Source organism: Propithecus coquereli, unplaced genomic scaffold (genome assembly GCF_000956105.1).
Source record: "Propithecus coquereli isolate 6110/MARCELLA unplaced genomic scaffold, Pcoq_1.0 Scaffold161, whole genome shotgun sequence".
Taxonomy (NCBI): domain Eukaryota; kingdom Metazoa; phylum Chordata; class Mammalia; order Primates; family Indriidae; genus Propithecus; species Propithecus coquereli.
The window spans coordinates 931085-943708 of NW_012140636.1; the positions used below are offsets into that span (position 1 = coordinate 931085).

Consider the following 12624-nt stretch of genomic DNA (forward strand, 5'->3'; position numbering starts at 1 on the left):
ACACCACCACACCCAGATAATTGTTCTGTTTTTCTTAGAGATGGGGTCTCACTATGTTCCTCAGGCTGATCTCAAACTCCTGGCCTCAAGTGATCCTCCCATCTCAGCCTCCCCAAGTGCTAGGATTACAGGCATAAGTCACCGTGCCCAGCCAGTACTGCCTTTTAAACATGAGCATACTATCTAGAATAATAGTGGAAGCGATACTAGTTGCTTTCAGAGCTGAGAATCAATTTGTTGAGGTGCTGCGAGACATTGTTGAAAGGTGACATAATTTCAAATGGAAAAATGAACTAAAGCTTTTGTGTATTTAAGCTGCACCATCAGATAGCTCATTCTGAAACTCAAATCTTTGAAGGCGTTATCTAAATCATGCATTTTCTTAGCTTCTTATAATTCTTCGTGATGGATTGCTTATACCACAGCTATTTTATCTCAAATTTTGGTTATTTTGTTCACATTGTTCTTTAGATGCTATTAAACTACAGCTGGTGGAAGCAGGCCTGGTAGAGTGTCTACTAGAGATTGTTCAACAGAAAGTGGATAGCGACAAAGAGGATGACATTGCTGAGCTCAAGACTGGGTCAGATCTAATGGTTTTATTACTTCTTGGAGGTGAGTTGTAATTTATGCCAACCAAAGAACACAGTCATCAGATTTTTAAAAATTGATTAAGTCTCTTCTATAGGTAGTATACTAGGGATTTTCTCATTTTCCTATCTCACATCCTGTTGATGCGATGCTTTTGAAACCTTAAACATGTCATGGATAGAGCTAGAGATAATGAACTGAAAAAGGAGGAGTCTTTGCTATCTTCCACTGTTTGAAGAGCTGTCACATAGAAGACATAGCTGTGGTACCAAAGGACTAAAAGGTAGATGGCTGCTTGGGACTTGGACTAAAAAAATGCTAAAGTCCATTGTCTAGTCTCTACTAAAAGTTTATTATAAAAAGATTCATTACCTTTCCCATTATGAAATTAATAGTTCATGAAGTATGTAGTTTCCCAGTTGGATATTCACTTAGGAATATGAATTTGTTCCTCCTAATTGTTTTTCTCTTGTTTATTTGTTTCGTTTATGTCCAGATGAATCCATGCAGAAATTATTTGAAGGAGGAAAAGGCAGTGTATTTCAAAGGGTGCTTTCTTGGATTCCATCAAATAACCACCAGCTGCAGCTTGCTGGAGCATTGGCAATTGCAAATTTTGCCAGAAATGGTAAGCATATTAGTTCCTCCTTCATTAATAAATGTTCCTTATTTTTTTATTTTTCCTTTGCCATCACATGTACTAAAACTGGAACAGTTCAGAAGTTCGTGTAATATGTGTATATGCTGCTTTGTTCTTCAGAAATCTGCAATACTTATACTGACTTTCCTAAGTTACATTTTATGCAGTTGAACTAAACTCTTAACAGTTTAAAGATCATGAACAGTGATCATGAAGTGTTTCTTTTGAACGCTTTGCACTTCAGAATTTGGTAAACTTAAAGTCCTATTCTAATATGCATTTGACCTCTTTTGCCTGGAGATTTTATTTTGAATTTAACCTTTTTGAGTATTCATTCTAGGGTTATCATGCCTCAGTTTATACTTTTATGCCCGTAAAACTTAAGTGTAACTAATCCTCTGTTTTAGGGTAGATATTTAATTTAGTTTAATATTTCAGATGCAAAAGACCTTCATGTTTATGTATAAAATCTGGCACTTGTAAGAAACTCAAACTCAGTTAAACTATACTTTGTCTAGAAAATGTGGGTTATTTTTCTTTTTAGTTTGATTTTATTCCAGTATGAGCTATTGGTATATATTATAATGGCTTATTCCATTTTTACTCTTTTCTCTTTGGGAGTAACTCCCTAATGATGGAGTTATGAGTGGCAAAATAGGTAATAATTTAAGTATCAGCCATGATAACAAAAGGTAGAGTATTTTAAGCATGTGGTTTCTACATCTGATGTATTATCGGGCTCTAAGCTGGGGATGTTTCTTGTCATTTTTATGATTTTTAAAATTTTATCTATTTTAAGAATCTTTATAATCAGACTTCTCAGTTAATAGATGAACCTGTAAATCTGATGAGAGAAAGAATTGCAATGTATTTTTTTTGATAGCTCTCTTTTCCCTAATGTAGGTAGATAATAGTCAGGTATCAGTATTATAAAATATTTATAGACATTTTTAAAGAGGAAGAAAAAATGTTTGTTTTGTTCAGATGGAAATTGTATTCACATGGTAGACAATGGGATTGTAGAAAAGCTTATGGATTTACTGGACAGACACGTGGAAGACGGAAACGTCACCGTGCAGCACGCGGCGCTAAGCGCCCTCAGAAACCTGGCCATTCCAGGTAAGGCCTACGGCAGGAGGCGGCTGTGTAAAAAATAAAATCCATCATTTTGGGAAGATATTTACTCTGTGATTTGTGGACCTGCTCTGCCCAAGAAGAAAAAATTAGTCTTCAGATCGTTCACAGTTTTGTTTTTTTTTTTTTACTAATAAATGGAGATCATATGTTAAATAAGTTTTCTGAGACTGTATGAGAATAATCTTGCCTTTGTTCAGATCATTCAAATATCCTGTTACCTTTTGTGAACTCTTAGATTTCCATTGTATAGTATAGTTAAGCTTTTTTAAACATCTTCAGGTGAGGTAGGATAATGACATCAATTAAGAGAATCTCCTAAGAATGATTTAAGTTGGTTTTCTTTTTTTTTCCCTATAAGCAGACATATATTTTTTTAAAATAGCCTTAATTTATCTTTGGATTAAAGGCTTTTGAGCCATGAAATCACATTATCATGGGAAATAATACAGAAGACAGTTAAAACTATTCTTGTATTCTACTTTTGCAAAATATGTTTTTTTAATATTTTTAAGAGATAGGAATTGCTATGTTGCCCAGGCTGAGCTCAAACTCTTGGGCTCAAACCTTCCCACCTCTGCTTCCCAAGTGGTTGGGATTGCAGGCATGAGCCACCACACGTGGCGTAGAAATAAATGTCTGATTAGGTGACATAATATAATTATATGAAGGTCCAATCCATATGAATTCATCTTTGTTCATAAAGCATATTAATATTGTATATTAATGTCTATAACATTTATATTAATACAGTTGGGTCAAAGACAGAGGTAAAAAGAAACACTTAATAAAGTTGAGGAATTGTGCTTTTTATTATAAGATGACAACATTTTCAGAGTTCCTTTACAAACTATGTAAGTAAATGTTTTGAGGTTGGGTTTTAAAAGCCTAGTATGATTTTTATCTGTTATGCTCCTATACACAAACAGGGTACTTACACACACACACTCAATTCCATTCTTAAAATTCATAGAAAAGTAACAGGATTGTTTCAAAATAGAAAAATATAACATGAGCCTTAAGGACCCATTCAGTAAATGTGCACTGAATTGAATGTTTATCATCAAGAATGCTAAGACCATTTTAACTATAGTCTCTCTTTCTCTTTCTCTCTAGTTATAAATAAAGCAAAGATGTTGTCAGCTGGGGTCACAGAGGCAGTTTTGAAATTTCTTAAATCTGAAATGCCTCCGGTTCAGTTCAAACTTTTGGGAACATTAAGAATGTTGATAGATGCACAAGGTAAAAGAAATGTTTTTCCAAATTGCATTTTTGGTATGATAGTATTAATGTGCCTCTAGTTGGAAAAGGACTTGCTTTTAGCATTCAGGATGATGTTATCATCATAAATAAATAGCAGATAAAAGGTAAAAAGTTGGTTTTGGAACCTCATTCACTAATCCCTGTACTTGTTATAATTGATTTTAAGTGGAAATGATACTGTATTCCTCTTTATTAGTACATCTAAGCCTGGTTTTAGGTTGGTTTATTATTACTTCCGGAGAGGTTTTTGTGTCTTGGCATTCTATGCCCTTGTACCTTGTCTTCAAAATCAAATTTCATTATTGTGACAGTCAAAATTTTTTAAAATTTGTTTTGCAGACAGGGAGAGCATTTTGTAGAAACAGCAGTGAAAACCACTGCGAGGAATGAATTATGTCTATTATTTCTAAATTCTGAGCCCTTTTCTATATTGATTGGTTAAAGTCCTTCTAAAAAAGCTTCTTCATTACAGTCTGCCAGAGTACTAACCAGACGATCAGGCTTACCCAAAAGAATATGAAGTTGTTTGTTTTCGTATTTTGTATGAAAATCTACAACTTAGTAGAAAAAGCCAAATAGCCCCTCAGGTGAGTATTTGTAGTCCTTGCTTTAACTATTGTGTTTTTAGACACGCAATTTGCCTTCACACTCTTACATCTTTCCAATTATTTCAGCCAGTTGCGTATCGGTGATTCATTCCTTTGTGGTTTTTCTTCTTCCCTATAGCAGAAGCTGCTGAACAACTGGGAAAGAATGTGAAACTAGTGGAGCGCTTGGTGGAATGGTGTGAAGCCAAAGATCATGCTGGTGTGATGGGGGAGTCAAACCGACTGCTCTCTGCCCTCATACGACACAGTAAATCAAAGGTAAGTTCCAGGGAAACCGTTTACTAGAAAACACTAGAGTGGCTCTTTTGGAAGGAAACCCAGCACTGTAGATCCTACACTGTAAGCCCGCATTTTTATGTATGTACATAGGAATACATTAATCAACAATGCAGATTGAGCTTTTTTATTTAGTTCTATTTCATAATAGCTAAGAGTAAGGCTTTGGAATCAAACAGAGATGGGTTCGGATTTTATCTCTACCATTTAAATGGTCAAGCCTCTCCATGTCTCAGTATTTTAAAATAAAAACTGGGATAACATTTATCTGAAAGTATCGTGAGGATTCAGCGAGCTCTCGTATACAGTGTACTCAGCTGGCACCTGGGACGCTGGAAGCGCTCAATAAATGGAGGTTGCTGTTCCTGCTGTCATTGTTATTTTTACTGCCATTACCAGCATCAGAGTCAAACATTCAAGCGCCAGGCTCTGACCGTGGTAGCTACTGATGCTTAGAAATGAAATGATACCTAGATAGTATATGGTGCCCAGAACTGACAAAGTTGGACAAAATCCATTCTCATGGCAGTTGGGAGATAACCAATAAGTGAACAAATGAGCTATTTGAAAGATTTGAAAGATCACAATGGTGGGAACCCAGACCAGCAGTTCGCCAGCTGATTTAGTATCTAGATTACATTCCTTTTAATATTTTATACCCTCTTTTCTAAGGTGACCCTTTTGATCATTTCACTTGTGGTACAACTTCAATAGCGATGGTATTTGAGAAGAAAGTCAATTTAGAACTCAAATCCACTAGCTCTTTTCACGTATTTATAGAACAGATTTTTAAAAAAGATGGCAAGAGAAGAAGCTTAAAAGTGATGGTTTTCCTTGCCTTGTGTAAATCTTTCGTACAAATAATTGACTTCACTGTAATAGCATCTCAGCTGGTGAGCCACAGCAGTGTTCTTCCCATCAGACGCTAAATTTCGAGATCTTTCTCTGGGGAAACGCAGCTGTTAACCAGGACCTTCCTCTTACCCGTCTCACACAGACCAGCCTAAAAGCCCACACATTTTCACTAACACCAGCATAGGACCAAACAGTATGTCGGCAGGATGGAAAGTATCAAAATGACCTCCTTTTTCCCTTCTCCATTATGCCCATTCGTTCATTTAACAGTTAATACCTGGATGCTTGCAGAGGAAATATTATAAAACATAGGGTTGCTTTAAAGCAATTAAGTGTCTAGTAAGGGGACGGATATAAAAACAGCTAAGCTTAAGCACAGCATTAAGGCCACATACACCATTTGGGTGTAACATGGAGGAAAGAAAGACCAACACTGGATGGTCCGGGTGGTGTCATAGAAGGGGTGATGTCTTAGAGGTTAACTAGGAAGCTCAGGAGGGGAAGAGAAAAGAGGGAAGAGCCTTTTCAGACAAAGACAATAGTATATACAAAAGCATTGAGATGTAAGACAGAAGTTTTAGAGGAAAACTACAAATAAAGCAGTGTTGCTGGAGCATAGTGTGTAGAGACAGTGGCCAGAGAGGATGAGAATTGGGGACTAAGATGAGTTATATGCCAAATTAAGATAGATGGATTTGATTCCGTAGAAAATCAGGAGCTCTCAAAGTGTTTTAAGCAGCACGGAGCCATTTCTTTGTTTTCATTTAGAAAAATGACTAGGGTTTTATGGGGGCAGAAAGTTAACGCAAAAATATATATGAGAGATGATGAAGGCCCAAAGTAAGGTTTTGGGTTGAGCAATTTGAAATTGATGATATTCAGCTGTTTTTGACACACTGAGTGTGGTTCAGCCAACTAACAGCAGTGAGGATGGAAAAGAAGAACGAGAAAGATACAGGTAGTAGAACTGACAGATGCAACGGTAGGCTTCAGGGAGGAGGTGGTTTTAGAGGTAATTCCAAGTTTGGGGTTTGGCCCAGGTTGGGTTATCACGCCACTCATCGAAATAAGATACCACAGGAAGAGGTGCAGCTAACGCTCCCTAACTTGCTTGCTCCCAACCCATTCCCCTATGCTTTTTGGAGTCTTTACCCTTAATCCTTTTCTTTACTCCATGAGAATTCCCACCAGTGGTTTAGAGTTTAGGCAAACCATTATTCTATTAACTAGATTACAGGCAACAGGGACATGCTTCTGGTATTTGAATTTTTCAGCTCTCAGATAAATTCCTGTTACGTTGATAGTAAGGCCACCAAAGCCTTGATTAATCCCGTACGTTCAGTACTTTCAGATCCTGTACCTTCAGTTCAGTATCAACTAACAGAATCACATAACGAGACCATTAATAGACACAAAATTGTGTCCGTGGGAAGATGCATCCCAACATCTTAGAAACAACTGAATTGAGGAGCCAAAACTATATCAATGCTACAAGATGAAACTGAGATCTGAAGATTTTGAGGCTTTTCTGTGAATTTCATTTATCAGAGCTATCCCTTTCCCTCCTCTGACCTCCCACTTCTCCCCCACCCCCCACCTCCCTAAAAAGGTATTGAGTACCCATTAAGCATCTATTGCCGTGCAGGTTCTTTGAAAGACGAAAAATATGGTACCTTTCTTTGGGGCACGTGAGTGTGACAAAAAACAGTGCGAAGTTATAGAGGATTGCAACTTTATAGTCACATTAAAACTTTAGGTTTATAATTCAGCTGTTTTTTTCCCTTTGTGTATCTTTCCTACAATTGAGAGTATACTGCTGCTAAGCAGCAACAGGAACCTTGATTCACACATTTCAGTGATCAGAACTATAAGATATATTCACTGCTTGAGCTCCAGGTCAGAACTGTTAATTTAATTTAAATTATTTTTAAACGTAACCAACAATAAAGTGGAATTCATAGTTACTGTTGAACAGCAGTTCTCAAAGTTTGTTTCATCAAATAATAATCCCAACAAATGGGCCGGGCGCAGTGGCTCACGCCTGTAATCCTAGCACTCTGGGAGGCCGAGGCGGGCGGATTGTTTGAGCTCAGGAGTTCGAGACCAGCCTGAGCGAGACCCCGTCTCTACTAAAAAAAATAGAAATTAGCCAAACAACTAAAAGTATATACATATAAAAATTAGCCGGGCATGGTGGCGCATGCCTGTAGTCCCAGCTACTCGGGAGGCTGAGGCAGGAGGATTGCTCAAGCCCAGGAGTTGGAGGTTGCTGTGAGCTAGGCTGACGCCACGGCACTCTGGCCCAGGCAAGAGAGTGAGACTCTGTCTCAAAAAAAAAAATAATCCCAACAAATGTTCTACAAAGAAAAAGTGTCGCACGGTCAGATTAGTTACGGAAATAGCACACTCCTTTTCCTTGCCTTTGGGATTCACAGCATACGTTAGTACTGCTCTAAATAACCCTCCTTAACTTTATTTAATCCACTTATTCTGAAACTATTTGACCATGGATCCTTTTTGCAAGTGGCATCTATTAATATTACATTGGACACACTTTGGGAAATGCTGTTCTGGAATAAGCTTCTAAAATAATTAAACACTGGGCTCAAATTTGTTGCATTCCTATATCTCCTTAACCAACTTGTGAATCACAGCTCTGTCCTTGTTTTATTCTTAAACTTTAAAGATCATACTCCACCCTGAATTCTATCTTAGAGTCCAGCCTTCCGAAAGTTTGCGCTGACTCACAAGGTTTCAGGCTGCTTAGTCATCTCAGCCATATGCAGTGTATTCTGTGCTTATGCCATTAGGTAAATTCGCATCTTGCCTTGAAAGAGTGCCCTAATCTCGCTCTGACCAACCATCTAAACCTCCCAAATGTACATATCGAAAATGGAAAAAGAAATGTAGTTTGGCCAGACACAGTGGCTCATACCTGTAATCCCAGTAGTTTGGGAGGCCAAGGTGGGAGGATCTCTTGAGGCCAGGAGTTCGAGACCAGCCTGGGTAACATAGCAAGACCTCGTCTCTACAAAAAATAAAAAAGTTAGCCAAGAGTAGTGGTGTACACCTGTCGTCCCAGCTACTCAGGAGACAGAGGTAGGAGGATCACTTGAGCCCCCAGGAGTTTGAGGCTGCAGTGAGCTATGATGACGCCACTACATTCCAGCATGAGCAACAGAACAAGACCCTGTCTCTAAAAAGAAATACAGTTTGCCTCTACCCTAGAAATATAAAACACCCTCCTATCACAGTAGGCACTTTTCTTTACCCTTTAAGAATGTAACATTCTTTATCAGTTATCAAGCTAAAAACTTGTTTAAACAAATATATCTAGTCATTCATACAACAGACATTTATTTAAATCCCATACTGAGAAGGCTTTGATGATACTATCTTGAAAAAGAAAATTTTTGTTAAGTGGCTCACCAACTCAGTGGCTATACCAACCTGCAGTTTTATAAACTGATTATCTAAAACCCAAGCCTTTTTCAAAACATCCCATTATGCAGTTATCAACAAAGTCTTAAGCTGGGTTTATTGCAGTAGTCAAGGGCAGGTTGACTATACATGCTAAATAGGTGAAATTGTTAGCACAGATAATATACGTACCAAAACTTAGCTTTCCATAAGAAAACTCCGTGAGAATTAGAACTGTAAAATAAAACATTGTTTCAAACTTCATAAAACATCTCCAGAATTTTTAGAGACTTTGCAGAGACATCTAGGCTTTACTGGACTTCCTAGAGAACCGTTTCCTTATGTGTATCTTCAATTAATTTGTGTAAATGAAATGGTTGGAGAGAAGTTAAAATAATCTCTATATTAGTTTTAAAAGTTTATTGGTTAAAATGATTTGTAATTCTCCAGATGAACCTTCTTGCTCTAAGTAGTGCTAATATCTTTCATTTAAAAAAAAATACCTTGAAGTTAAATATAACTTCAAAACACGTTCACAGAGCCTCTTCAAATCACATTAAATAACCGCCAGTGCGTGGCACTCTGAATTTAGTACACATACTTTTCCACTGACTACGGATGGTTAAGAACAAGAACCCAGTAGCCAGACTGCCTGGATTTGAACCTTGGCTTTACCACTCACTCACTGTCCCACATTCTATCAGGCAAGGCGACTCCACGGAGCAGCTGTTCCGTGAACATTTGTTGGAGTAGTTGGAGAGAGGGCAGGCATTTTAAAAAATACTCAGGTATCTGTTCCAGGAAAGTGAGATGGAAAAGCAGCAATGCTTGGACCTCAGAGAAGCATTATTCATTTCTGATGTACAAATTTCCTTTGTTCATTCTCTGCTGTTCCTTCAACTACAGTGGACTTTCTGGGGGTAAATCGAAAAATAGAGGATGAAATGACAGTCTAAGGATCTTCCTCACGTGGCTGCATATGTGTCTGTTAATCTCTTATAGTCTTTACCCGGCAAGCTCCTTTGTGATTTTTATAGAATTTTAAGAATGCTGTATCAGTTTCAAATAAACTGTCAAAAGGCTTTAAAAGATAGTTTCTCACTTTCTAAATCAGGTTGATTGCAAAAGACTTTTGGCAGCCAGAACACAGGCTACCCTAAAAACCGAGTTCTTGGACTCTGCTGATACAAAATGCTTGTGCACTAAAGTTTGAGCTCGAAGCAAAGATGTTGTCTACAAATAGTTTCCTTTAAAAATTGACATACTGTGGAAGCATAAAGGAAACCTTTTTTCAAATATTTTAGCAAATTCCTTTGAAAAATATTTCTGACTACAGTCAGTTTTGTATCATTGAAAGTGACTTGGAGAAGCTACTTTTTAAAATATCCAGAACTTACTTCAAATTATTAAAAATAGTGAAAGCTAGCTAAGAAAATTACTTTTAAAATATTCTAATTGAGACTTCCCACTACATTATATTTATTGCAACAGTTCCAATACAAAACCCTCAGTGGGATGAAGACAAAAATGGGTACTAGAAATAAATGTAACCATTTTTTTTCATCTAACTTTTGCCAGATATTCTTACATGCGCTTTTGGTGTAATAACTTTGTAATTATTACAAAAACCTGTGAGATAAACACTTACCATCATTCCAACAACATAGATGGCATCACTCAGGTAGGAGAGGTTTGGTAATTTGCTCAAAGCCAGTGGGATTTATTGAATCTGGGGCCCAGGCCTCCTCTGCTTGGAGAGAGGACAGAGCTCTAAGCACCATGAGAAATGGAGGCAAACACAGAATTTAAGTTCTGCTCAGTCCCTGTGTATGTAATCCAGTCCTTGTATTTGTGAGACCAAACCAAAAAACACTTTAAAAAAATTTATGAAAGCTTTACCTGAAGTATCTAGAGAACAACGACCTGGCACTATCAGAAAAATTATAACATAACTTTTTTTTTATTATTCCAAGTTTTATTCTCTCTTGTTGATCCTGAGGTAGGTCAACATTCGGGGCAGTGGCACTTTTATTTCTCTGGCTTTGGTAGCTTCTAGACCTCTCTGTTCCTTCATGTGAACTGCAATTGCAGTGGTCTTTTCCACTTAGGCTATTTAAGTTGTCATCTTTTGATGAGTTTATTTAAAGCTAAAAGCTTTTTCCTTTTCTTCTGTGAAGAAAAAAATAATATGGTTAAATGAAGATTCATACAGGACACTGCCACAAAACCACTCAACAATGAATTGACTGATTACAATGCAGTTCCTTTATGTTTAAAATTAGTTTATAATTCTGTGATATTTATTTATTGTAGGATGTAATTAAAACCATTGTACAGAGTGGTGGCATCAAGCACCTAGTTACTATGGCAACTAGCGAACATGTAATAATGCAGAATGAAGCCCTTGTTGCTTTGGCATTAATAGCGGCTTTAGAATTGGGTAAGTACCCCAGTGACAAACTTACTTTCTATTTTTATCTCAGATGAAAGGAAGCTCAGGAGTGGAACTGAAGTCAGACAGAACTTTGACTGGAAGCATGTTGCCTGTGTGTGTCCTCACCTGTGTCTGAATATATGGAAATTATATAGGTTGTTACCACGGCTGTCTCCTCTGGCTGTGCTTTTGGTAACATTTTTAGGGCAATGCTTTAAGATTAGTTTATTTCAAATTATGGCCACTCAGAAAATATAGAAAGCATTTTCAGCAGCCTTCATGGAGAAAGAAAACAGTATTTAGAATACAACAGCAAGTGAGTGTGTGCTGCTCTTCCGGTAACTGGACTTTCCTTCCATCTCTGCTGGCTCTATTATCGATTTTCTCTTGCTGATCTTCTCTGTGGCCATGGTTCGTGTTGCTTTGTAGCATTGCCTTCACTCTAAAGGCTCATCTTCTGTGTCACTCTTCTGTGTATTTTTGCATTCGGTACTCCCCAAAGCAAAGTCTAAGTGATTCCATTAGTTTCTAACATACAGCATCCGTAATGGGCAGAATTCTTCATGAGAAGGTAGCTCCTAGGCAGCTATTTTTTGTGTAGCAACTTTTGGCTCGGGGGACCAACCCCTGATGCAGTCAGCCAGGGACAGTGTATCAGACTCATGTGGTCCGTGGTTAAGGCCTAAGGCTGCTTTATACAAATTAGGATTTTAGACTTGGTGGTCCTGTCCAGTTCGAGGCCATTTGGGTAAATACTGTTAACTGATTACCTCTTAATTCTTGCTGATGATTTATATTCGTAATTCTCAAAATGAGGCGAATGAACCAACCAACCCCAATCCCAGAAAAGAGAATATTATTTATCTAGGTCATTATTATTTATCAGTCCCTTTTGGAAGGTTTCATGGTCAGTTTCTAGAAAAGGAAACAGTGTTTAGCCTGTGGGTACCAGGTTTATACACAGTGGATCTCAACCTGTACTTTATTTTCTAGGCACTGCTGAGAAAGATCTAGAAAGTGCTAAACTTGTACAGATTTTACACAGACTGCTAGCAGATGAGAGAAGTGCTCCTGAAATCAAATATAATTCCATGGTCCTGATCTGTGCTGTCATGGGATCTGGTAAGTGTTTCTCCTGTCATTTGATGTCTGTCAACATGTGGCTGACATTAAATATTGAATTGTTAGTGATGGCTTTGGGTTTTAAAAGCATTAGAAATTATTTCATGGATGATATAGGATTACCTGTTTTCCCCATCAGTTTTTAAACATTTATTTCTCTGTAATGATAACATACAAAATCTTTTCTTCTAGCCATCTTCAAATATACACTACATTATTTGCTATAGTCACCCTACTATGTAATAGATAAGATTACTTTTACACTGAAATTCCCAAAGATT

General features: G+C 37.4%; 1 protein-coding gene across 1 annotated transcript in view; it reads left to right on the plus strand.

Annotated features, from left to right (window-relative positions):
• Positions 1–12624, plus strand: part of RAP1GDS1 (RAP1, GTP-GDP dissociation stimulator 1) — a 214048-nt gene that overhangs the window by 193211 nt on the left and 8213 nt on the right. The window contains exons 7-13 of the mRNA XM_012641066.1: positions 472–615; positions 1088–1219; positions 2216–2350; positions 3482–3607; positions 4355–4494; positions 11101–11227; positions 12215–12343. Of these exons, the coding sequence (XP_012496520.1) occupies positions 472–615; positions 1088–1219; positions 2216–2350; positions 3482–3607; positions 4355–4494; positions 11101–11227; positions 12215–12343 (933 nt within the window). The remainder of the gene's footprint in view (positions 1–471; positions 616–1087; positions 1220–2215; positions 2351–3481; positions 3608–4354; positions 4495–11100; positions 11228–12214; positions 12344–12624) is intronic.